This window comes from Dermacentor silvarum, chromosome 7, assembly GCF_013339745.2.
Source record: "Dermacentor silvarum isolate Dsil-2018 chromosome 7, BIME_Dsil_1.4, whole genome shotgun sequence".
Taxonomy (NCBI): domain Eukaryota; kingdom Metazoa; phylum Arthropoda; class Arachnida; order Ixodida; family Ixodidae; genus Dermacentor; species Dermacentor silvarum.
The window spans coordinates 4,698,685-4,726,607 of NC_051160.1; the positions used below are offsets into that span (position 1 = coordinate 4,698,685).

The following is a 27,923-nucleotide window of genomic DNA, read 5'->3' on the forward strand; positions in this document are numbered from 1 at the left end:
GGAATGTACCTACAAGGTTCCACAGTGGAGATGTCTCAATGTTACTAATGTGTAAACAATGTGATGTGTATGCTTAACAGTTTAAAGTTTATTTTATTTCCAACAAGCTGAAGAAGTCAGAAAAAAAAATGTAGCTTGAAAAACACCCCAATCCCTATTGTCTCATTCTGTAATTTCAACACTGGCTTTTAATTCACCTGCATTCTAATTCAACTGTGCTAAAAATGCCAGAAGGAACCTGTGCATTTTAAAAGTACTTCCTTTAATTCATAGTGTCAGGTGAGTCAAACAGATTCTGTGGTATACCAGCAAGGTGAATTAAATGAAGTGAACTGTACTTTTTGTTATAAATTTTGGTTTTATTGTATTTTCTAGTTTCATGTAAACTAGACAGAGTGAACAGCAATTGCCAATATTCTAGTTGAAATTAAGAGAAAAACGTTGGGCAGGCTATGTAATGTGTAGGGCAGATAATAGGCAGTCTATTAGAATTGCTAATTAAGCAAAAGTTGGTAACACTCTATTTTCAACAGCACCACTTGTCCCTCGTAAGTGGCGCTATTGAAAATGGGCCTATTAGAGTTACAGGATGAGTGCCAAGGAAAGAGAAACCTATTCGAGGATGACAAAAAACTAGATGGTGTGGTGAAATGAGAAAATTTGCAGGCACAAGATGGAGTGAGCCAACGCAAAATATGGGCAATTGGAGATCTCTGGGAAAGGCCTTTGCCCTGGGGTGCTATTTCGTACATTGTCAAATTCCATCATATTGTTTAATTCACCATCTTGTGAGCTCTTATTGGCCCAGAAGGCTGCTACAGTGTCTCTGATTATACCAAAATGCTGCTATACAGAAATCGACCATATTGCAACACCCCTGCAGTGGACATAGAATAGACTGATTATGACAACAGCAGAGAAGTTTGACAGTCGGACATGTTTATGATGCCTTAATGCAGCACACGTCTACAGATTCTCTATGCCATTTTATTGAAATAATTTCACTGAACAAACTCACAGCCCTACACTATTATCTGAGAGAAAATAGCCACACTAACAATTTCCTGCTGTACTTAGCAAAAGGCCGCCACTGCTTTCAAAATGGCCTGTTTGCCTATTGTTTTGCGCACACCTGTTCAAAGACATTTAACCAACATGAAACCTGCCCAAGTCAATTTGTATGCCACTTCTCGTAACCTATATAGCCCATAATCCTCCTTTATTTACCTTCTGCTTTTTCTTTTTTTTTCCAAGTCAGAAAATCAACAAAACATGGGTGAACTATCTGTGCATTGAAGACAACAAGCTATCTATCTATATATATATATATATATATATATATATATATATATATATACAGTGGAATCTCGTTGACACGATCTTCACAGGAACCGGAAAATAAAGCGTATCATCCAACGTATTATTCAACCAAATCGTATTAACGGAAAAAGTAAAAGAAGCGTACTATCCTGAAAAACTTATTATGCAGAATCGTATCAACGAAACTCCACTGTATATATATATAGCTTGTTGTCTTCAATGCACAGATTTATGGTGTTGACCACAGATCCACAGACGGTAAAGTCTGGTAGGCGACTTGGACGTAGCCCCACTTACAACAGGCAGTAATGCCTTCCGGGACAACTACACAATAGGTGTGTATAATTATGAGAGCAGCTGGGCGAGGAGGGCAGAAGGGTCAAGCTGAGGTGAGGGCAGGTTGACAGTCTAAAGCCCACAGATACACTGCAGCCCACCAAGCCTTTTCAAAGCCGACATCTTCACTTGGGTGATACAACTGCAGATTTTTTTACGACTTTCTTACCCTTTTCTGAAGGTTGTTAATGGAAGTTGCTGATTATAAGCACAAAAATATGAAACTGAGTTCACTTTACCAGACGTGTCAGCATTTGAAGGAAATGCAGCAAAAAGAAGCGAGACATACATGGGAGCACTCACTTCCTGATACAACTTGAACCTGTCCAGCTCTTCGGAAACTTCCTCATGCAGCTCCACATTTCCCGCATACAGGCATTCTGACTTAAGTGTCTCGAGAGTTTCAAATGCATGTGTGTCAGGCCAATGCACATAGTTTGCCAGCATGCAGTCGAACCGCAAACGAAGGTCCCTGATTCTCATGGCATACGTCCAAGGTCCTGTGGCCCTAAACAACAAAAAAAAAAAAATCACAAGAACCAGCAGATTAGCAAAGAACGCAAGTGCTGTAATATACATTTTAGCCATGTATGCTTAAAGAAAAAAATAAAGAAAAGACTATTGTGGCTGAAATAAAATGTGGTTCAAAGCCTCTGTTTCATGTACTTATATTCACATAAGTGCAGCTGTTAATAAAATAGGAACATACGAAATAGTGGTCAAAACAATGAAGCAATGCTTAATTCTGATACTCTGATATACTGATATTCAACAGGATGCATATTGACGTCCTGTGAACCTTGGCTGCAATGTCAGTGCTCCATCCACTTGTAGCACTACAATAAAGAAAGAAAGAAGGGAGGAAAGGACAAAAAAACAAAAGGATAGAAAGAAAAAACAAAAGAAAAGCAATAGCCATACAAGTTTCTCAATATAAAATAATGTTAAATTGTGGAGTTTAACATCCCAGATGAACACTTGGGCTATGAGAGATGCCATAGTGGAAGGCTCCGGAATAATTTTGATCACCTGAGGTTCCTTAGCGTGCTCCCAATGCTTAGCAGCATAACGCTGTAAGTAGCATAAGCCAACGTGGAGGGCGTTCCTCAAAACAAGATCCTTCAGAATTGAACACTTCCTCCAAGTATGAGAATCACACTTGGGACCACTGCATGATCAGGGGGGTTATTCTGTAAGAGTTCACCTGGTGGACTGTCCATTTCGGCTGCCGCTGTTTGGCTGAAGCTGTACCAGCAAGGAGACAAGCGCTTCTCGCTCAGACAGTCTCCTTCTCACTCATACAGTTCCAGCCAATCAGCGGCGGCCGAAATGGATAGACCACTAGGTGGACTCATGTACAACACCGCCCCAGGAAAATAACTTTACCAAATGAGTTAGCCAAGGGCCTTACAGTTATCCATGCAACAGCAACTGCTCTTTTAATTGTCCCTCATTTTTTCATTTATCTTCTCATGATCTTATCTTTTATATGCACACATATTTTGCCATTTATACCGTAGAATCTCATTAATTCAAACTCCAAGGGGACCAGAAATTTATGCAAAAAAATTGGAGTTCAAACTAAGGAGAGCCCCTTTAAACACAGCGCCCGATAAATTGTGCAGTACAGCGCACAAAACCAAAACCGGCGGGCTCTCATTTAAAGTCTTATCTTACCTCCATCAGTGCATGACAACACAACAGCCTAGCATCCGTATAAAGTCTAAGTGCGATGACATCGTGCCTAGGGCTCCCTATGGGCGACAAAAAACGTGCGAGGGTGAGCAGAGAAGGATGGTGGCTAGATATATGCTGTTCTCCCGCGTGCTCATTGTTGTAGATGATGTGATCGAGGCCATGGTAATGTGATCAAACTTGGGCTAGAAGAAGTGGGGAGGGGCAGGAGAGCAAGCATGGTAATGTGATCAAGCGCGCGCTAGGGTCTCCTTCCTGCTTCTTCTAATTAAGCCGTATAGAAAAGGAGGGCACGTGCTGCTCTTCTTGCTTCTATTCTATCTAGGTTTCCCACACGTCCTTCCTCGCCATATTTACCACACATGACATTACTGCAGCTAGCGACGCATCAAGCGTTCTCCTTTGGCTTGGGTTAATCCAAGACCAGGTCAATGGGATTGAGAAATTTTGTTAAAATTAACTGTTGCGCGAATTTTGGAGTTTGAATTTGCGGAAGTTTTTCTTTATTCAAATACAGTTAAACCCTGATATGACAAAGTCAGCAAAATTGACACTTTGCTTCATTATATCATAAGTTCATTGTATTGAAAATCTACCTTTTATGCAAATAAGTACAGTTACCGATCGGTTTTTTTTACACGGAAGGGGCCACAATACTTCCCAGCAAATAAAAAAAATGTAAATTTGAATGAGAAAAAATTTTTTTAATTTGAGAGTCGGCGACGAAAGACACGGTTTCATGGCATGTCGGCAATATCTTCACATCTGCGATATCTTCACATCTGCGGTCCATATGAAGTGAAGCCAGCCACGCTTTCGCGTCTACTCCCCCACTTTGGCTGATAGTGTCACCCGCAGTGGGATGATGCTATTATGAAAAGCGCCTGCAGCGCGAATTGAATGCTTCATATGCCTCTTGCTTCTATGTGCCTCCGAAACTGGAGATTACACAACCTCCAGTACTAAATACGCAGGAATATAGTACACATGATGCCAGGCCATCTCGGCACACCCACTCTGCGCCAACCCGCCCTCTTTTTCCCCTTATTCACGTGGGGAAAATCAAGTCACCATACTACTTGGCTCACCCTCGCATGCTTTCACTTGCACCCAAAGCATACAGCATGTGGGGCGCGATAGGATCTTATCGCACTTGGACTTTAAACGGAACATGACACTGCTCTGTTTCAGTGGTCACTCTTGATCACGTGGCGTGCGATTTGGGAGCGAGCAGCCTCTTGTAATTCAACTATTTGGTTATCTGCGTCCACAGAAGTTTCCATTTATTGACTCAGTATTTCTTCGCGATGGCAGTCAAATTTTTTTATATTGAAAGTGTGCATAAACACACTTCATTATATTGAGGTTCTAAATACAGCCAAACCTTGATATAACGACCCTCGATTTAACGAAATTTGAGATGTAACAAACTATTTCCATTTCCCGAACTTAGTTCCATTAAAAACCGTGTATTTTTCTTTTGTAATTTAACAAAGTAATTTTGTGACACGGTTTCCATTTAACGAAGTTGTCGGCCATTTCAAGCATGTACTTGGCACCTGTATGGCTAGTAAATTTAGCAAAGAACTATAAAAATGTTGGCCGAGGTGAAACTTATTGCAAGCGTCCTTCAGCACGAAAAGTTTGAGCGGGAAGAACGCCGTCAAAGCGTGCGCGCGGAGGGATGCGGTAGGCGGGAAAGACCGCTGTGCCATTTGTCACGTTGGTAAACATGTTGTGGAGGCAAGGCGCGCGGCAGCTCGCAGCGCTAGGAAAAACACAAGAGCTGACGATTCCTTCTGCATAAGGGGGATGGAGAGGGAGTGAACGTGCGGTAATGTATCAAGCACGTGCTAAGGGAGCGGGAGGGGACGAAACGCGCGTCTATCTGCCTTCTCCTGTCATGCACATCTTCGCCTCGTGCATGACCATGCGCGGGCCACGTGCTGTGAGGTAATCTCTCCGCAGCAAGTGCAAAGACCGAGCCGGAACGGTTCGTGCCTTGGTGCACATTGGGTTCCCGTGTGTGTAGTGTTGGTGGTCGCGTAATCCCAAGTTTCCGAGACACAGTGCGAAGCGTTCACTTGCGTTGCAACAGCGAGTTTGTGGTCATCGAGTGATATCTACTAATGTTTGCCTGAGCGTGCGTGACACCAATAAAACTACAAACCTCACTTCGTGTAGTTCTCTCTCTGCTATCGCCATCAACGCTGTGCCCCTAACTGATTTTTCGTTATTTTTACGCGCAAGCATAGATGCCGCGTGTGTCAAATCAGTGAGATTATGTTTGTCGCCGCGAGGGAAGCGAGCGCCGGAGGAGGAAGGCACCTGAAGGTGAAGAGAATCGCCGCGTTCGCGTCCTTTCCATTTGTTCTTCGATGCCACGGTGCTCGCTGTGCATGTTCGCGGCGACCATACGCTTTGCACATAACCGACGTTCATGAATTAAAACATCAGTAAAGTTTTTTTTTTCTTTTTCTTTTTTAGCGCTGAACAGACATCTGTATCTTTTTACACTTTCGTTTCTAATTTGTAGGTGCCGCAAATCTCGGACGCCGCGAGCCACATCGATGCATTGCTCTCGGCGCGATCTGCACGCGCTGGCGCTCACAGCCGCACTTTTTGGCCCGACCTTAGGTTTGTTTATAAGTGCTTACTAATAAGATACTATCCACCAGGAATTCTCTGGGAAGGTGTGAAGTTGCTTTTACTGCTGAGACTTTAAAACCTCGAATTAACAGAATTCACAATTTAACAAAGTTTTTCGCTGCAAGTACAACTTCGTTGTGTCGCGGTTCGACTGTACATCGTGTTCTATGAACAAGAAGTTATGAAAAGATAAATACTTCGTTATATAAAAAATATTGTTATATCGAGGTTTAACTGTACACAGGAATTTGCCGGGACCAACAGAGCAGTTCGAATTCTCTGTCAATTCGAATGAAGAGATTTCGAATTATCGGGATTTCACTGTAATTTATTTATATAATCTATACAGTAGAACCCCGCTGTTACGTTTTTCACGGGACCGTAAAAAAAAACAACGTAAGAGCCAGGAAACGCAAGAACCGGGAAACAGGAAATATTGAGAAATGGGGAGTAGTGTTGAACTGCACACAATATTATTTTAATTCTTACGTGTGACAAAAAGTAGTTTCGCCCGACAGCCGAAGTATCGATTGCGATGAGCTATACAAAGAATAGTAGTTTTATCGTCCATATAAACTTGTAAACATTCGATTATTAAGTAATCAACAAACATGGTGTCAGCGCCCACAGGCAAACATGAACACATCACACTCGATGAGCGCGGACACGCGCAGTTAAGCGCCGCTGCAGAAGCGAGCGAAGTGACCTTTGCGCTGTTGTCTATCGCTTCAACACAAACTGAGCGCCGAGAACGCGCAGCACGCACAAAGCTACGAGCCGCCGACGCACCTACACTGCGTAGACTCTGCCCCCAAGCAGATCGCTTTCAAGATACGGCCCGCGCGACCGCGCGCCGCCGCGCAGTATGATGCCATAGCACAACGCTGTCCGCTATCCCTCCCCCCTCGCTCCCTCGCTGGTGCCTCGAGCGCAACGGAAGGAGGCGCGCTTCCTCCCTGCTTTTCTATAGCATACGGCGCGCGGCGACGTATGCTATATGTGCGAGTGAAAGCGTGCGAGGGGAGCCAACGACCGCGTCTCGCGCGCGAAAGAAAGCATAGGGCGTGCGGCGACGGCGTTATCGCCCTTGGACTTTGTACGGAACATCTATGAGCCAAAACCCAATTTAGGGCCGCAGCGCGTCATAGACACCATCTTTAGATAGCACATGCGGATCTCAAAGGCTATACTTTTGCTGGCGGAAACCGAAAATACGTAATAAGTGTCGCCCCCGGCACTTTGGGCGGCCAATGCCATCGTCTAGCAACCAAGCCAAGCAACATGAAAAGTCAAAATGGCCGCTCGGGCCAGCGCGGTGTGGCAGTTCGCAACGTATGATGCGGGAACGTTCCCACAGTTGCGACGTAACAGCGGGGTTACCAATGCATTGAGTTCTATGGGAGCTGTGCCGGGACCGGCCGTAAACGAAGTAACAGCCGGGAAAACACAGCACCCGGGAACGTAACAGCGGGGTTCTACAGTATATGGCTTGCAAGGTTTGCTTTGTTTTGTGTTTATTCTGCTTTATATGCAGAAGGTCCTCTTAACAGTTCTTCCTCTGGGACTTCTTAATGCATTATACTGCAGACATATTTGGATGTGTTCATCAATAAAATGTATTCATTGAACAATTTATTGCCCGCTTTTTATTTTTTTACCTTTCCACGGCATCTTGCTCTGTGTCGAGCCGCGAAGCAGCCAGGAGGCTGAGAATGCACCTCCTGTAGAAGACCAAGTCTCCGCACGCTGCACCATCCAAGGCATCCACAAATTCCATGATGAGCAAGACGCTGATCCAGTCTTGCTGGCCCGCTGCACCACTCAGAGCCTCCCAAACAACATTGGCACTGGAGGAACCGCGAAGAGCCATGGCAGTCCATGCAGCATGGCTCTGAGGAGTTGAAAGCTGCATCCAGAGTCCATAGACATGTGCCAGTAAATTATCCAGGGGTAGACCTCGGTACTTGACGCCGTCTTCCAGCTGTGGACTCCTCGGAGCCTGCATGTACAGTTGAAGCTCAATATAGTGAATGTGGATACAGTTAAACCTGGATATAACGAAATTGACAAATTCCCAAAAAACTTCGTTATAAAGAGGATTTCGTTATATGCAGGTTCGGCACGAAAATTCGAAAAATAAACGTTTACCGTATTTACTCGATTCTAACGCACCCTCAATTGTAACGCACACCCGTTTTCCGTTTTCATCGAAGCACTCATCCTCGGAATGTCACACCAGGTACCGGTGCGTGGACGCGTGTCGTTTCGCACTAGCGCGAGGCATCGGAAACGAAGAGCGAGCGTCACGATGGTGTCGTAGTGTCGTATAATGTTACAGTAGAACTTCGCTGTTACGTTCCCGGCGGCTGCGTTTTCCCTGCTGTTACGTCGTTTTCGATCGGTCCCAGCACAGCTCCCATAGAACTCAATGCATTGGTAACCCCGCTGTTGCGTCGCAACTGTGGGACCGTTCCCGCATCATACGTTGCGAACTGCCACCCCGCGCCGGCCCGAGCGGCCATTTTGACTTTTCATGTCGCTTGGCTTGGTGGCTTGACGATGGCATTTGCCGCCCAAAGTGCCGGGGGCGACAACTATTACGTATTTTCGGTTTCCGCCAGCAAAAGTATGGCCCTTGAGATCCGTATTTGCTATATAAAGATGGTGTCCATGACGCGTTGTGGCCCTAAAATTGGTTTTGGTTCATAGATATTCCGTATATAAGGGTACGGCCACGCTAGCGGCAAAAAACGCGCGCGTCATGCAGCGAGCGGCAAGTTGCCGCGCGTCAGCGTGCGCGGCCACCGTGGCACGCGGCAGCGCGATAAGGGGCGCGATCTTGTACGCGTTGCAAAATGGAACGGAACGCCTCCGTTCCGTTTTGGAACGCGTACAAGATCGCGCCCAAGATCTCCCGCGCTCTCCGAACGGGCGAGCAACATTGCGAGCGCTCGTTGTTTCGTGCGAGAGACGACGATCGTCGATTGAAAACCCGGCGCGGACCGGCGGCGTTCCGGTTGTGATGGCTCCGTGACGTCACCCTCGTCGCTCTTGATTGGTTCTTCATCTCGCGGCAGAAATGGGTCTCGAACCCATTTCGCGCGGCACGCCGCAAGACCCCCGATGCCTGCAGCTTTTGCCTGCAGCTTTTTCTGACGCGCGTTTTTGCTGCGTGTTTTTGCCGCTAGCGTGGCCGTACCCTAAAGTCCAAGGGCGATAACGCAGTCGCCACGCGCCGTATGCTGTATGTGCGAGTGAAAACGTGCTAGGGGAGCCGACGACCGCGTCTAAATCTCGCGCGCGCAAGAAAAGCAAGGAGGAAGCGCGCCTTCCGTTGCGCTCGAGGCACCGGCGAGGGAGCGAGGGGCGAGAAATAGCGGGGCAGCGCGCGGTCGCGCAGGCCGTATCTTGAAAGTGATCTGCGTTGTGCCAGAGTCTAGCAGTGTAGGTGCGTCGGCGGCTCGTAGCTTTCTGCGTGCTGTGTGTTCTCGGCGCTCAGTTTGCGTTGAAGCGATAGACAACAGCACGAAGGTCACTTCGCTCGCTGGAGAAGCGGTGCTTCCACACGCCGCCAGCGTTTGACAGCGCGTGTCCGCGCTCATCGAGTCTGATGTGCCACCGCGTGTACCAGCGCGTCGGCAACATCAGCTGGAAAAGGAGAGAGTGCCGGCTTGGCGGGCTAGGCCAGCTGCAGCAAGTGGCAGGATCAGATTCGAATGAAGGGAGGGGGAAAGGTCACGCCCGCGGCGGCAAGATCGCCGGGTCGAGGGATGCAGGGCCGCCTCGCACACGCACGCACGCACACGTGCGCTCGCTTCACATTCCATCGCGGCGGAGAAGGTGCTTCCGGTTGCTGCTCGCGCAAAAATGACAAAATTTGGGGCGAAATCTCTAGGTGGTCGGAGGGGAAAATTCGTTATATCGAGGGGGTCTCTCGCTGCCACTTCGTTACGTAGAGGTCTCAAATACATGTGCTTCTATGGAGTAACGGTGGGGAATCGAAAAACTTCGTTATATCCAGGAATTCGTTATATGGAGGTTCGTTATAAGCAGGTTTAACTGTATAAGAAAGTCTAAAATTTGGTAGGCCATGCTTCATTTCAATGAATATTCTGTTCGTATAATGAAACCAAAGAAATATTGAGTGGAACCCACCTTAAGATGATTGTCAAAGTCAATCGATATCTTCGTGGTAGTAGATCTGCTGGGGTACGCTGCTGGTAAACTTATTGGTTAGCTCTATTGGTTCACGCTTTAAGAAGTGTGGGGGTGCTTTGACATATGGACATGTCGGTGTGCTCAGCAGGTAATCTTCAGCCTGACCATACGATGACCATACCATACGATACTTTAGCCTGACCATACGAGACAAGAGACACGATGATGTAGTAATCATTTTCCTTGCAGCTGTGTTTGCATACCATCAGATATGCTGTGGCCAGTGTCATGTGAAGCATTATAGCTGTGCTGCAGATTGATTTTTAATTGATCCTGCGTTTCATCATGTTCGTGGTGCACACGGGTAAGCCAAACTCACAACTAGTGATTACTTATCCTAGCTCTCGTCGTTCTATTTTTGATGCATGGCTAATTAATTTGTCTATATTATTACATGCATATTGTTCACATTCTGTATGCAAATTATTCTTTTAATTTCCAAACAATTGCTTCTGCTGATATGCATACTTTTCGTTTAATTACACATTTATACTCTGTAAGAAGAGACGTTGTCCTCTGTAGAAGAACATCAATGACACTGAGTCATTGAGGCGGGTGGGCTTGGAGTAAAGAGGGGGTTGGGATTAAAGGGTTAATTCCATAAATAAAAACTGCCAACCTTTAGAAGCATAAACTTGAGCAGCCGGACGAGCAGAGGACAATGGGTCTCTAGGTAGCTCAGCACATGGGGTGGAATCTTGGCACCAATGCTTGCTGACTCATCACCGGACTCTAGTGAGGATACTAGTGGCAGTGAACCATCCAAGACCACACCAAACATGCCATCTTCCTTCTGGTATTCAATGACAAACTCTTCTGGAATGACTGTAAGAGCGAAAGTGAGATTAACACCGATTTCAGCATGTGTACTGCTCCAGCACAAGCACAAGGGCATGGCAATGAAACCAAATTCTGCTTTCAAAGTCATCATCATCATCATCATATTTGCGTCCACTGCAGAACAAAGGCCTCTTCCAGCAATCTGATTACCTCTGTCTTCTGTCAGCAGGCCCCATGCTATGCCTGCAGATTTCCTAATTTCATCACACCACCTAGCTCTCTGCCATCATCGCCTGTGCTTCCCTTCTGTTGGTATTCATTCTATAACTCTCATAGACTACTGGTCATCTGCTCTACACATTACACAACCTGCACAACTTCCATTTCTTCTTAGTCTCAAAAAAATTCCAGCAGAAGCCACTCCACATTGAGTGCCGACGTTAATGAGATTAGCATTGAAGCAATGTAGCAACACACCGTATTGCCAACGTCGAAACATGTCATGCCTCAGGCATGTACGCAGTCAGGTACCTTAAATTATGGGATTTTACATGCCAAAACCACGATCTGATTATGAGGCATGCCGTATTGGGGGACTCCGGAATAATTTGGCCTACCTAGGGTTCTTTAATGTGCACCTAAATCTAAGTACACAGGTGTTTTCGCATTTCGCCCCCATCAAAATACGACCGCCGTTGCCACGACCCCATACTTAGCAGCCCAACACCATAGTCCTAAACAACCGCAGCAGGTGAACCGGGTTCCTCTCTCACGCTTCCCTCTGGACACGCTGTGCTATCTAGTGCCGCCACCGTAAAGTTTACATGTGGCGTGTGTGTGAATTTACATTGAGGCAACATTGTCTATGACGCGGGTTCGATTCCACCCAGCACTGGAGAAATTTTAACGGATCTTTATTGTCACTGAAGTGTGGCACATACCCAGTGATCCAAGTTGGTCTGATGATTGGTTTTAATGCTATAGCATTAAGGGCCTCGTGTCTCAGAAAATCCGGCATCGGTGTCGGCGTAAGCATCGGCGTCTGGCGGAAATAATCATGCCGAACTACATCATCCTGCACCACCCCGACCAGGCGGGACCTTCGCGTGGCGCAAGGCGTTAGTGAACACAAATTGAATTTCTCAAAGTAAAATCCGTCAGAAAAATCGTTAAGTACGACTTAACCACAACCTACAGACATGATAGCATCGGACTGTAATTGAATATACGAGAAAAAAGCCTGATAAGCAGCCAGGGATCTTTGAATGCTATCGCATTCCACTCTTAAAGGCGCAACTTAAGTGTCCTCCAATTCGGATGGTGTTTCGCTGTACTTTGGTTCTAGGCAACATTGAGAGGAATGTTGAAAACCGAATCTTTCTAAATTTTGATCGGGCCCCATGTCGCAGAAAATACAGTGTCGGCGTCAATGGCGTCCAATAACGCTATCGTGTTGTACTCTTTACCCTTGGAGGACCGAATTTATTTGCCAAATGCGACCCCCCAGAGTCGATTTTTTGTACTGCTAATTTAAATTCTTTGAAAGAACCTATTTCGAAAAAAAAAATGGTCATAATTTTTTAGGGTGACCATAAAGTGACGAAAAAATCGTTTGTGTTGTAAAATACACCATGCTTATTCATGAATAAGAAGATAAGCACAGTGAAAATGGTTGCGTGCACGTCCGGAAACTGAAACAAGTGAGAAGCCTTCTTCTTATCGCCAACAAGGTACGATAGAGCTTTTGTGGTCTCCAAAACAGGAAACGCAAAAACGGCAGCATCGTTTGTGTATATACGCGCCTGCCCGGAAACGGGTGTAATCGCACCGCTGTGAGCAATAAACAATCGAGTAGCAAGCGGTCACCCTTTGAGAGATTTGAAACCAGACAGCCATCAGTTTAGCACATACAACAAGCGGGAGCCGCTGCAGGAGAAAACCGAAACTTGCCACCGTCGCGCGCGCGTGTGCCCGGACGCGCGAGCGATAGCCAATGCACCGTTGCCATAAAAAAAAAAATAATAAAAATAAAAAACGGAGAGGCATCGGTGCAAGTAAAAAATTCCACGTGTTCCCATCGAGTGGCAGCACATGCCAGGCGAAAGAAATGATCGAAAGAGGCGTGCTTTTTAAATGTACAAGCGATGACGTACATGTACGTCATTGACCATTTTGAAGGCGTTCGCGGAGGACGTATATGTACGTCATTGACCCTGAAAGGGTTAAAGGCGAAGTTTAAGCATACTCCAAGTTTTTGAACCCTGTTCCCTCAGCACAGCAGAAAAGGGTAGTCAACGCATAAACATGCTAGACATCATATCCCAAGTTTGGGTAAAAGCATCATATCTCCACAATATTCAACATAAAATCACATCCAAGTCATCAATCAGGTAACTGAGAAATGTACGGAATATAAGCAACCTTTACAGTCAGAATTTAACCTTCTTTATTAAACACAATACATTTCATGCTGATCAAGTCAGCAGCTGCCTATTTAGTGTATTTCTGCATTTCATGTGCATCTGAATAGAAGTCAAAGTTCACCATGGGCTAAAGCTTCTTCTAAATTCAATGTGGTGCAGCTTTAACACAGCACCACTGCTCTGAGAAGTGAACGTGCTTCTTACAAGTACTCTAAAAGGACAAGTCTACTGACTCATGTTTCACCATTGAGCTGAGGTCCCATATATTCTGTGATTTACATAGTGCAGTGTCCCAGTCCCAAAAAGAAAAAAAAAAAAGCATGCTTACTTTGCTCTAAGGAGCTTCTCAGTTCTTCACAGCTTTCATCCAGCTGCATGTCAGCAGTTAAGAAAAAGCGCATTTGCCATGGAAAAATGATCTAAAAGAGGGTGAGAAAAAAAAAATAAACAAAATACAGACTTCAGGTGTCACTGCAATCTGTGTGTCCCCATAAAATAAAGAAAGAATGCACACAGGTCCACCAAGACGTACTATTCCTTCAAATGTCACACTACTACTGCCTACAGACTTCAGAATTCGACTTCATGAAGATACAGCTGTACTGCTGTCACATTTCCATGCAGCCCAAAAAATTACGACACGCTTTAATGCTGTGAATTTTATCAAAACGCAAAATTAAAAGATGTCAAGTTTTTCAAACAGTACTCAGCAAAGGTTATTGATGAAAGCCGGGAACAACAAAAAGAAGTGATGGCGTAATTGTCTGCTATTTTGGCCAGCACACTAATCCCATCTGTATATAAACATGTCAGTTGTCTAGTTGCAGTCACTACAATGCTCAACCAATGAGCTCATTTCTGTCCCTTGGAGTCCCCGTAAAAGTGTGGACATGGTTATGCATGACTACAATGAACAAAAACACGGATATGAGAGTTGTCCTTTCGTTTGTCGCTTGTGTCCATGTTTCCTGTACCTAACTTTTAGAACTAATACACTGAAATCTCGATATAATGAACTTCAGGGGACCGCGGCAAATTGTATGTTATTCTTAAAGGTCGTTATAGTGAAAGCCCCAAAATTAACCATTTCGCCCATCAAGCCATCAGTTTATCAGTTATCGCCGTATGAGCTACCCACGAAAATGTCATTGTTGGCTCTAGGCCTGCACTGTTCCTATTTCCCATAGATTACGCCGCCACATATCACCATAGCACTGTATATAGATTGGCGCATGCAAAAGAGACGCTGATGCCGTGAAAACCACCAACAAAGAAGTTTCATGTTGCTTATAAACCGTAATGTTTCTTTTTGTTTGTTTCTTTTTCATATTCCATGCCATGGACACCGCAACTGTCTCGCTCTAAGCGGATACCTGAAATAGTCCAAAGTGCAAGCGCATGTAAACGACACCATCCGGAAAGTGCGACCATGTGGCAACTCCGTGAGCACGAAGGTACATTTCTCTGTGCATGTAGCTAGTACGGCCACAGAAAGAAGCGCGAAAGAAAGAGGCGTGCGCAGAAATAAGGGCAAAAGAAGGAAGAGACAAGCCTCCATTGCTAGGCGACACTTGTCTGGGCGCTCGCACGACCTGACGCGTCGTCACCTTCGCAATAGGGGGGGATCCCTTTCGGCGTTTTTTTCCTTTGGTGCCGTCTCGGGTTTTCTGAACCATTCGCTGTGGCGTCCGCTTTCTGTGCCTTGTCGTCTGCTAGCCTACTGTTCCGGCTGCCATAAAGAATACAGAGAAATCTAAGAATACCCAGATTTCAAAATATTAGTTCGTAGTACTGAAGCGTCGTTACAACGACACAGAAACTGAATAACAATCGTTATTCTGAAAAGTTCAGTATTCTGATGTTCATAGTACTCAAATATTTTTACATTGAAACTATAAGCTGTCACCAGAGGATTTCTGAAAAGTTCGTTAATGTGGTGTTCGTAGTAATGAGGTTTCACTGTAGGTAACTTCTAGAACTAATAAATAAGTACTTCGACACACTGAATAATTGATAATTGATGTAGAATACAGAAATATTAACAAAAGTTACCATTCTGACTCCCTGCCTAGTCATGGCTTTGATGCGTGCCATACATCTGTCCACTGCTATCTGAAGTTGGCTTTCTATAGTCTCTGGATAGACTACCTGCAACAGAAAATGCAAATGGTCACCCAAGGTAAGTTCATTTTTCCTCCCAGTCGATAAGAGCAACACTTCCCAGATAACCTTTAAGCACACTTTCTTGCTACGGTCCTTTGAATCTCAGAAACAAAATGTCTACCGATCATGAAACCATACAGAACACAGCAGTCACAAGTTTTCAAAGTGAATGGCTTCCTTTGGTTGTTTCGCCCATTTTCATGACGAGAGGTTGGCGGTCGGAAATTGGTGGTCGTACAGGTAGGTTGTAACAAAATTTCCAATGCAAAGAATGCACGTGCTCGCGTTGCGGGGCACATTGTTGCCGAACGCCAACTGTCAGAGATCTGAGACACATGCGCTGCCCACCTATACTACCATGAGAAAGGTGCTGGTTAATGATTTTGCTCTCTACGGACTAACACAATGAAACAACAAATGCTATCTAAATATCCTCACTGCAATAAATACACGTAGTCAAGCATACTATTCCTTTAATAATAATTTAATAATTGCATGGGAGTGTTGACCAACAGGATAGTCAGCAATGCATCAAAGAGTGTTTGTCCATTGTCCAGATTCGTTTGATTCAAGTGCTGTTCACAGCACACGCGTGCTATAATAGTTCTGGGGGTGCTGGTGCAGTACACGTTCAGTGTTGAGGATGTCAGCGTATGTAATGCTGCCCATCACGCCTTTTAATAACTGTTGTACCAAATGGTGATTGATTACAAACACCATTCTAGGATGCTTATTTTCACATTTGCATTTATTTCAGCCCAGCAGTCATTTACAGAAGATGCCTGCTATTCTAAATAGAGCTTGGAATTTCATGAGTGATATAGTGGCATTGCAGCCAGTTAATTGAATTTTGTATACAATCAAAATGCACATCACCAACTAACCTCAATCTTGGGGTCAGAGATGTGGCCTTGCACGAGAGCAAAAACAACCTTGGGATGGAAGTGGGGTGCAAACTCTTTCTTTACAGGTGGCTCCTGAGAAACTGAAGGAACAAGATGTTGAAGTTTAGTTCAAGTTCTAAAAATATATATGTATATATAAGTTTGTGATGAGAAAGAGTACCGTCAAGGTTACAGAGCCCTTTCACATTTCTTCATATGCATGTCCCTGGCAACCTTCCAAGTGAAACATGATCTTTAGTGCTAACTACAATTAGCTTTAAATGTTTTAAGAAGTCCCGTTTTTGAAAGGGCACTGTGTTTTCGATTTGCATGCATGCAAGAGTTTCTTAAAACCAGCAAATTAAGCACTAATCAGAAGTTGAATCAGAAGTTGGAATCGGAATAAAAATCAGAATTGAACCTGTGACCTTATGCTTAGCACCAGGACGCAACAGCCACTGGGCAACCAAAGCAGGTCATTGCATTGGTGAATATGCCAGATTCCAAATCTCAAGTATGATCTTTTTTTTTTTAGCTGTTACAAAGGACTCCAAAAAGTTATGTGTGAGTGGCAGAGTGTAGCAGAATCTGAAAATTAATAATAAAAAAAAAAGAAAGCATTGAAGAAGAGACACATATGATTAAAAAACTCACTCAGCATTTCCAAAACTGGATCGTGGCCGTTTCCTGAGATAACATCCATTTGATGATCACAGAACAGAAGCCTCCTTTTAATGTAAAATAACCTGCAGAATGGAATCAAATAACACTGCAGCAAAAGATGTTCCAAAAACTTTTGTGCTGGTAACATACAGAGCTGGAAATCCTGGCACTTAAATGCAGCTACATAACAATGGTTGTGCCAGCAACGTTTGCACTTCAAAGAAATTTGCACCTAGACTTGCACGAACATCTGACATAGATAAAAACCTTTTATTATCTTTTTGTTGTGGCTGGACGGTTACACATGCATGTTTTCGCAACATTATCATGCACACAAAACCTACGGTACCACGACTGCTAACGTCAGCAACTTGGAAACAACAAATATGAATATGGCTCCACAGCAGCACGATGTACAGTACAGTCCACTCACAAAGGACACACCAATTTGTATTCAGTCATACATGATTAACGAAGTCTTCACATTTTTAAGGTAGCAGTTGCTGATATGATGCATTAAACAGGCATCAACTGAAAAAGATCAGTGATCAGAGAAAAGATCCTTCTTCTCTAATCTGAGTAGTAATTGATGCTGCTGGTATTTTAATTACTGTAAAATTCCAAGCAAGCACCCCTTCTGAAGCAAGTCGAAATTACTGGATTGCAAAGTTAAAGGGGGTGCTATCCCGGAACGGCACGAAAATTCAAGATGGCGATGACAAAATCTTCCCGCCAGAAAAAAAAAGAAAAAGCGCAGTGGGAATGGATTTAAAATTTTATTTAACGCGAACTTCATTAAGCCAAATATTTGTTAGTGCTGTTTATGGTAGGCGTTCCCTTTGACAGTGGGCCACACTGTACATAGTGGCATAATGAGAAATTGCTGTTTTGCTGTACCCCATGAACATGCAGTTTCAGCCTTTCAGCGTCAAAAAATCACACTTGTATGGGTTAACGGTTGTTACAGATGCATGTCCTTGCATGCTCCAAAAATACATACTCCTGCCTGAAGGCTTATTTCTAGGAAATGAAAAGTTACTCAACATCACACTAACCCTGAGCTACCAGTCGAGTCTCCTTTAAACAGGAAAGAAATAGGTTTGAGAACTCTTACTAAGTAAACTTGATACAGTCGAACCTGTTCATGTTAAACTTGCAAAATTAGCCCAAGAGTTCCATAGTGTAGTAGTTCGATATAAAATATAAAAGTTTATGACATTGACTAAAAGCAGATGTAACCTTAGGGTTTTTTTCTCTCTCTTCTCCGTCTCTCCTCCCTCCCATCCAACCAGAAGGAACTTGGTTTACTGGGGAGATGCTGATTGGCTCTTAGGTGAATGTTCCAATGTCACAAAACCACATGTTCATTGACCAGCACACAAGGACCTATGCACGTTGTATTGAGCGATGGATACACAATTCTTTGGCCAACCATTATTGAGGGGTTGTCAGCACGGCACAGACTGGTTGCACAGCTGCGGTACTGGCAATTCGCGCATGGCACATGCCATGGTGGAAAGAAAAGTTCTTATTTTGTTTTGCAGTAGTGGTGTGTCCATGTGGGTAGCCAACTTACAAAGCCTTTTGGTGCTGCACGGAGTTCGGTCCAATGGCTATGGATATGATTTTAGTTTGATGTAACCGTACATTTTGCAATGTATTCTTGCAGCTGCAACTTCACAATGTTCAAAAATTGTTTTACATATAAGAAAATTTTATTTAATTGGATTTGATATAAGCGGGTTTGACTGTACTGCGTTCGTCAATAGAACCACACACAATAGCAGCCACCTCTGGGACATCTACTTAGCCTGCTGTTGTATCATCACTACCTGAAAGCTCTGAAGAAGAAGGCAAACTCTCTCTCTTGTCATCTAGAGCTTTCTAGAACCAGAAGTTCCACAAGCACGACACGACACAGCCAAGGCTCAGTAACCTTCTTGCCCTTAATACATAACAGCTTCATTTATTCTGATGAAACATGTGCCTACAGTTATTTCTTGCCCTTAACACAACACAGCTTCATTTATTCTGGTGAAACATGTGCCTACAGTTATAAAATCTATAACATACTGCATATGGAAAAGTACCAGATTTACCATGGCTCTTTTAAGTGTCTGGAGCTTGCTATCACATCATAGGCGCCGACTACGGGAGGGGGGCTCCGTGGCTCGAGCCCCCTCCGGAGTTTTCCAGGGGGGGGGGGCTCACCACACTCATCCTGATTCAATTCCTAAACGGAAAGCTTGGATAGCTTGGAATACATTTTATTGCGATAGCAATTATATGGACACTTCAACCGGATTTCTGCCGTCGGCGTCGCCGTGAGGTCCCGTATAGATAAAATCTTCGCCGCGCGCCATATGCCCGAGCGGAAGCGTGCGGGGATGCGCGCTATCACGGAGAGCGAACGCACTCAATCTCCCACGCGCAAGCAAGGAAGCGGGAAGCCAGCGCCGGAGGGGGGAGGGGCGCACTTCTACTCTGCCAACAACCGCGCTCGTCGCTCGCCCGCACCGTCTCTTATCTCCACACGGCTCTGACCTTTACGCGCTGTGCATTCGCCGCTCAGTTTCCGTTGAAGCGATAGACCGCACGTACCTTCGCCCGCTGCGGCGTATGCGCTGGCTGCCAGCGTTTTGACAGTCATTGTCTGCAGTCATTCAGTGTGATCTATTCATGTTTGTGCGCACTCACACCACGCTTGTTCATTCAGTTAGTAATAGTCGGGCCACATTTTCCAATGCACGCTACACATGCAATGCTGCCCGGATCGGCAGTGCAGCGTTACAGGTGTGTCCCTTCGCATGCGCTGCCCACGGGAAGCGCTTCTCATCAACACCACCGTTTCACACGCGCCTTCTCGTGGTCATCGAGTCTCTCCATGTCGGTCTACTTATGCCACAGCACACCTGCTTACTTAATCAGCTCATGTTTACTACAATTCATTTTGCTACCAAAGCTGCTCACCTTACTTCGTATGACATTGCTGTGTTGCTATCGCATTCATTGCTTCGCCCTTAGGGCGAAACTGTGACATTTTTTTTAGCCTCATTTTTAGAACAAGCACCATATACGCTGCTCCCACCATTTGGACAAAGCTTAATGAGCTTCGAAAGTGCTTTTACATGTCCTCTTAAGCTGTGGCCAAAGCTTTGCGTCAACTACCCAGTCAGCCATAGGAGACAACTACGTGGGGGGGGCTCCGGGGCTCGAGGCCCCTCCAAAGCTTTCCTGGAGAGGGGGGGGGCTACGAATCTCCCCCGGGGATTCGTAGCCTACCCCCCCGCCCCTAAAGTATCATTACCGGAGTTCCGTTACCCACATAATTTGAGGGTTCTCTTGCATTGAATCTACATTTTCACTTTTGTTGTGGTTAAAAGCTTACTGCACCATTGTTGGCGTGGACGTGCACGGCTTTTAATTTACACTTTCGCTTTGTTTCGGCAAATCCTGACAATAGGAGCACAAGCACATTAGAAGCACCAGCAGCGGCTACCTCATCCGTGTTTCCTCACTTCAACATGTTTTTTTTTTTATTTCCGCTGAGAACACCATGCACAGACAATATATTTTAATATATACACAGGACAAAGTTTATTATATTTTTTAAAGAGAAGAAGGTAGCCAACTAATTGGATAGCCTATGCCTAGAGAATGAATATGTTGATGTATGTTCACCTCACTTCAAATTACTTTGCGTGCTTTTTTGACCCTGAAAAAAAACTTGCAGACTTCAGTGACCCCTTCGGCAGAGTCTTCTATCAACAGCGTGTGAAAAGCATGTGAGTGATATGTGTCTCAATATTGAATCTCTTTCCAGTAGGCAATGCTAACGACTGGCGACAAAAAAAAGAAAAGAAAAAAAGCTCTTCTAATTATTTACAACATTTATGCATTAGAGATGGAAACATCGCCTCTTGCATGCAGAGGCCATAAATACGAGGTGTTTCAGCAAACACTTTCAAAAAAGTTTTAAAGGTTGCCTGTGGCAGATCGCACAATTCTAGTTCATGAGCTGGTCTACTCAAAGAGGTGGACATTACTACCACAAAAAATTGAAGTGCATAATCGACTAATCAAAAATAATTCACCAATTTGGTTTTTAACATATTAACTTATGGCCCATGTTGCAATTTACAAATTCTAGCCGTGGAATTTGCAAGGCCGATGCACTATGAACTAATTCTCAGGATGGCACCACTTTTGAGATATTAATTCTCGAACATTGCAGAGAAATGCATTGGCGTTCCAGTTACTTGTGTGTTTACCCGCTGTGGTTGCTTAGTGGCTATCTACATCATCCGCGCACAGTCATTCACAGCTACGGCAGGGCTAGAGGACAAGACGCATGCTCTCCTTCCCATTAGCGTTTGATTACGAGACCTACAACTAACCAGAATATTGAGTGCGTGGGAAGATAATGCCCATCAAGCCGCCATCCTTTTCGCCTCACTGTTACGTGCTTTTTCCCACACCCACACAGTATGGGTCGCTTATGTATATGGCTATTGGATTTAATACAGAACATCACAGCGACAACAACGAAAATTTGCCTGAAGTGTCGATATAATTGCTTTTGCCATAAAGCGAGAAATAGAAAATTGTTAGCAAAGGGTGTGTGTGTGTGTGTGTATGCGTATATATATATATACATATATATATACAAGGCCATGTGTCGGAAAGCTGTTTGGGGCCAAGGCCATGTGTCGGAAAGCTGGTTGGGCCCCAGCCCCCCTCCTCCGGACAAATGAAAACTTTCCGCCTATGTATCACATGAAACATCAAGAACCAGTGCAAGTTTCTAACAATGGTCTTCTTTCTTTTATTGAAAAGATTTTCCGCAAGGCATATGAAGAAAAAAACAATTTTAATAAAAGCATGCAGTCATATGTAATGCAGGCAATGCAACAAGGAGTTGGCCAAATTGTTGTTTGTTAACAAACAGGTATCATCCTCTAGCACATTAGACTTGAATTCAAACTCAACAAGCATCATACCACCTCATACCACCACACTAATAGTACTGCAGTGCCCATTCTGGTCAGATCAGATTAGATAAGAAAGAAAGAAAGAAGGAAGGAAGGAAAGGTTGCAATGTTGTCGTTATAGGCACTCACGAGACAATGCCTAGCTGCCCAACACGGTAGGCCACTAGTCTTTCCTGCAGTGCCCTCTGGTGCAAGTAAGGCGAGGTGATGGGAACAAACCGGGTTTCAGCAAGTTCCTTCAAAACAAGGCAATATGCAGCAAGTAAACACCTTGTCACAGCACCAACTTAAACAAAACAGCTGAAGGTTGAAGCAATCTTGCATACAATTAAATTACATCATTTGTGGCGTCGGTCACAGTGCCGACAGTGTTGTAGCGTGAAGCCAAACTTGAATTTTAATCTTTGATGTTTTACAGGGAGATAGTTATTGGGTCTTGACTGGCATAAATACATTCAGTTTTATTTCTTATAATACATTGCATCTAGTTTTTCATCAAAACTGCAGTGGTTACACATGAGAATCACACCAGAATACATGTGGATTCCCACCAGTACAGATAGAACACCCTGGGGACTGAGCACTCCAGTATGACTACCAACACATCCTAGGCTTCAACATAAAGTATTTACTGTCATGTAGTGACGGTGAAAAAACAAACACTGTCAAAGCAGTGAAGTTAGCCCTTCTGTTTTGCTTGCGAGAAATGAGCCATAATCGACAACTCAGTTCACATTATAAATTTGAGTTTTTGCACTTGGACATATTCCCCAATGCATTCGGTTTCTTTAGTTGTCATCTGCTTAGATAATTACGCTCGAACCTTACAAATGGGTAGGAAGGTCTCTCTTTCAGAGCAGATGTCTTTTATTAACCCTTTGCGGTCCGAAACTTTTACCCACTATCCGGCTGTTCCGGTCCAAAACTATTTTGCGAGTTTGTGGCGCCGCTAACAAAACCACCAACTGTGGAAGAAAAACTCGCTGGATATTTATTTTTTCCCTTGCGTTCGGCAGGAAACTCCTCTACCGATATTTGAGCAGCGTGTGATACCGCTCGAAGCATTCTCCTGGGTGCAGGCCAGGGTTTTTAGGCAGGTTTTGCAGAAACACACAGTTTCTCTCCTGCCTCTGTTTGTTTTTCGATTGCTACAAGCGGCAGAGTCCTTGCTGCTTCGGCCTGGGAGCTTGTAGATGAAATGGCTCCTCCCATCTAGCCTTTCCTCGCACTCTTTTCGCGCAGACGGGCCTCACTTTTTGGCTCTAGCCCTCACGTCACCCACCAGCTGTAGGATGAGGTTGCGGCGGTACTGCAGGTGTCGCTGTTCTTTCTCACCATGATTCTGCAGCTGTGTGCACCTCAAAATAAAGCTATTGAAAATGGAAACCCCTAGAAGCTTTCATTAAATGCACCACCGTAAAACGCACGCGGTGAAAATGTGGTCACGCTTCTCAGCAAACCGCGCGAACTTGCGGTTGCGCACGCAAGTGAGAACGCTCGGGTATCCAGAAGCCGTGCTGAACATTGTGCTGCACCCTAGTGCAAAAAAAAAATAAACTTCAACAAACAAAGTTTATTCATCCCTCAAGAGATGGCGCATCATGTATACAAAGAATCGCACGAATCACAGTGAGAAAAACCGCGAAATTTAACCTCCGAACACCCTTGTCCTGACAGCGGACCGCTACGGCCGTGTTGCGTTGTCGGGCCCTGCCCGACAACGGGCCGCAAAGGGTTAATATTTAAGGTGAACATAACAGATTAACTGCATGTGTAATATAATTTTTGAATATGAATATGATGTGCAATAATTTGTTGGAATGAAAAAACCAGTAAATTTTGTACACTTTTTAGGAAAAAACTTAGGAATTAAAAATTCAACTCTTTATTGAGTGAACTGAACACAGAAAGGCAAGAAACACTAAAATCACAACTATAGCAGTGAGCACAGTCATCGGTCTTAGAACCTGACTTCACAGGTTGAGTCGGTTCTCCTATTTATCATCGATCATTTTAGAGTAATCACTGGTGCTCACGTGCTCTACTCATGCAACGAGTGTGATATGATTAGACATTCACCATAGAATCAGCAACAGCACTCAAGAAATTTTGGATATAGTATGCTCGTCTTGCATTGAGCAATAATACAGAGTAAAAAACGGACACTGGCAAAAAGTAAAAGAATGTGCAGATGACGTTATCATTGAAATTGTGAAAAAACTAACCCCAGCTTAAAGAGCCGCTCACCAGCCTTGGGCATTGCAAATAAACAAGTGTGGCATGTAGAGCACGTGGTGTCGATTGTGTCTGCAAAGTATGAAACGGCTGCTTGGCGTGAAAACGGTTGAAATTTCAAAGAGAAGGTTGCACGCCCTTCCTCTCCAGGAAGCCACGCTTCGAGCGAGACAGTAAAGGTCACACGCACAAATGCCTCTTCACACAAGACACACTGCTTGCAACGTCACCGACTATGAATGTGACTTTGGTCAATAATCCAATGCAGAATGTGCAATGCCACCACTGGAGTGTGCCGTGCAGTAAAAAAGGAAGAGAAGAAGAAAAACAGGAGGTGGCGCTTGTCACGCAAATGTGACATGGTCCCTCAGCTATAGTATGGGAGAAGGCAGGAAAGGGATGCTACTTATGGACGCTAGTCGAGGCAAAAGAGGAGAGTGTCTCTGTTGACAGTGACGCTCACCTCCTGGCAGCATGGTAACAGGAGAGTTCAATTTCTTATATCTCCTCCAATAATGAACCGATTTGAAAACTTATTTCGGTAGAGCGCTCCCTAGATGGCAGCTAATGACATTAATGTATGTAACCAAAATTCGCAATGGGGCCTGGTGAGGGGCTCTTTAAATGTAATTTCACGGAGCATAACTTAACTACGAATATAGCCATAAATAAAGATCTTTGCTACATGATCGAGACAAATGCCTTCTGTGACAAAAACTTCAGGTCACGTACTCACATCTTCAGAGACACTTGCAGCCTGGATAATGGCAGTGTGAAGTGTGAGCAAGTTGGTGAGATTGATGAAGAACGCAAGCTGACCAACGCCCTTGTGCAGCTGATAAAGGTCAACATGTGCAAGTGAAGCACACCCTTCGGCCCATGAGGTGAAAGCTTCACTCTGTCCAAGGGCTCTGGCACCATTCAATGTCACCACGGCATCACTGCTTTCGATGTGCACTGTTGTTGAAGAGCAAGATAAAATGTGGACCCCTGAAAAGTTGCTTAGGCAGCCACTATGGTTGACTTATATTCATCCAACACTGGAAGGAAGCACAATATCAGTTTGTATTGCTGATGGCTGAACTAACAGGAGCCTGGCAGCATCTGATAGTTTCAAACATGGCTGAATTAAAAGTGTGTAGAGCCAAATGATGTCAAATAGACGAATGTCAACTGTAGTAGGCATGCACACAATAAAGTAAATGCTGCAACCAGTGAAATGAATGTCACTATTGGAAGCCATGCAGAAAAACAACATAATAAGCTTTTAGATACTACTGAGATAAACTACACAGCATACATGCCATTTTTTGACAAAACCAAAAATGAGAGAAAGCAGTTGCCAAAGCAAACCTTTCATCAACTTGATGAGGCCCTTCAAGAGGCACTTGACGATATAATTTGGATGCCTGGAGGAATCGGTTGCTACACTTTCACCACAGTCATTGAGCACTCGGGGAGAATCTGAAATGGGCATAGACAAAATCAATTATGCAAATCTGGCCTCAAGTGCCACAAGGCAAGTAATAAACAATGCTGGCAATGATTACAAATGAATGCATGATGTGGATGATGCAAACTTGAATTTCGCCGAGCAGTGGTTCAGTGGAGCATGAGGCAGGAAATAAATTGCGAATACCGCAAATGTAAAACCAGGAGACGTACAGTTCGCTGCTACTACTCATTTTGAGGTGTGAAATATAAATATACCATTGCACACATTAGTGCATGCTAATAGGTCTAGACAATATGCACCGGCAGTGTGTACAGATGAGTCAGCCAATGAGATCACTGTTAAAGGGGTAACACTGCACACAGACAGGGACAGAGTGATGAACAACAGGACACAGCGCTAGCGTTGTTCTTCACTCTGTCCCCATCTGTGTGCGCTGTTACCTATTTAAGATGCTTTACCAACTAGCCCACCAAGCCATCTGGGAGATCACTGTGGCGAGCGTTATCACTGTTCCCGAGGTAACACTCCGCACGCTAAGACGAATTGACACAAGAGATGCTGTCGACTCGAGAGTAGAACTTCAGCAACTGATGGTCGTAGAACTTAAACAAAAGCAATCCTAAGCTGAATCTGTGATCGAAATGGTTTGGAACGGTTCCTCCAAGAATTTAGGGTTCGGGTTTGGTTCCAAGATGGTGTAAGACATATCAGTTCGTTTCGGTTCCGGTTTGCCTGGAAATAACAGTACAGCTCCGGTTTTTGGTTCAGCTGCTGTTCGGTTTGACAGCCTGGTCATAGGCGCCATGTTTTAGACACCACCTATTGGAGTCACCACTGCGGTCACCACTGGGGCCGGGCGCGTGCGTGATGACCAGCCAAGTTCAAGTTATCCGGCAATGGATAATTTCAGGATTTAAACAACGAAAGTTTGGTATAGATGTATAGGTGCCGGACACGACTTTCATACAGTATTGAATTAACCGAAAAATCAAATTAATTGGAGTCGAATCAACGGAAGTCTACCATATTGTGAAGAGCTTTAGATGAAGGCACCGCTTACAGTGGCTTAGCAGAGGCAGCTGCAAGTTTGTCTTCATTGCTATGATGTGGCTGAGACAATTATGGCCATTGACGATAAATCTTGCAACACGATTTTGTATGCTTTCCAGAGATTCAATTATCTTCTGCTAATTATGATCTCGAAGCACGCAGGAGTATTGGAAAATAGGCCTTGCATATGTTGTACAGCATAGACTGCTTACAATGTAAGTCATCGGAGTCGCAAATTTCCATACTATAAGAGGTATCGCACTATAACCAAAACAACATTTTTCAAAGTCTGTGCACGTGCCGTGTGTGCCCAGGAATCAAAGCATACGACCAGTATGCGCCCTCACTTTAGTTAGTGAGGTCATTCCTCCACCTTCTAAGTGCTGTACAGCCAATGCAAAGCATTTTATTGACCCTGCACCAAACCACAACTTTGGCTGCCAACTAGCGACGAGACGGTGCTGGTTAGGCCTAGCTGGTGGGGGTGTCGGGTGGCATGCCATTGCAGGAAGCTCGTCCCTGATATATGTTCGTACAACATGCCATATGACAACATTGTGACAACATGCGTTATGACAACATGCCATATATATGGCATGTTGTCATCATGGCCTAACGATGACAACATGATAATGACGACTTCAGTAACAGGAAGGATGGACAGCCAACTTGGTTCTTTAACTGCTGTCACAGTAAAATAGATACCTGGTGAAAACAGTGTGTTCGGTCTGTGTGCACTCTTTAGCAGGACTCGAGGACAGCACTCGTGGGCAAGCACATTGGCCAGGCTCAGCTTCATCTGGTGTGCAAGGGTTTCCAGCCGTGACGGAGCAACTTCCTCACGCAGGACGAGCCGTGCGAGCAATTGTGATGGACTCTGGCTGAGCACCCAGAAGTAGCTGTCGTCAGACATCCGTGCCACTGGGAACCGTAAAACACAAAGTCCCAAGTCATGACAACAGTTGCAGTTTAGGCATCATCAGACATCTGTGCCATTAGAAACCATATAAGTAATTACATGTCAGGTACAAGTTGAAAAGTTGAAGTTTCAGCCACTGTC

At 44.6% G+C, this 27,923-nt stretch overlaps 1 protein-coding gene across 1 annotated transcript in view; it reads right to left on the reverse strand.

Moving 5' to 3' along the window:
* Positions 1-27,923, reverse strand: part of LOC119458414 (zinc finger FYVE domain-containing protein 26-like) — a 90,486-nt gene that overhangs the window by 61,517 nt on the left and 1,046 nt on the right. Inside the window, exons 2-12 of the mRNA XM_037720252.2 lie at positions 27,569-27,784; positions 25,711-25,821; positions 25,094-25,314; positions 22,252-22,358; positions 17,123-17,214; positions 16,469-16,569; positions 15,474-15,569; positions 13,750-13,840; positions 10,838-11,043; positions 7,659-7,999; positions 1,960-2,164 (exon numbers count right to left, since the gene is read on the reverse strand). Coding sequence (XP_037576180.2) covers positions 1,960-2,164; positions 7,659-7,999; positions 10,838-11,043; positions 13,750-13,840; positions 15,474-15,569; positions 16,469-16,569; positions 17,123-17,214; positions 22,252-22,358; positions 25,094-25,314; positions 25,711-25,821; positions 27,569-27,784 — 1,787 coding nt within the window. The remainder of the gene's footprint in view (positions 1-1,959; positions 2,165-7,658; positions 8,000-10,837; positions 11,044-13,749; positions 13,841-15,473; positions 15,570-16,468; positions 16,570-17,122; positions 17,215-22,251; positions 22,359-25,093; positions 25,315-25,710; positions 25,822-27,568; positions 27,785-27,923) is intronic.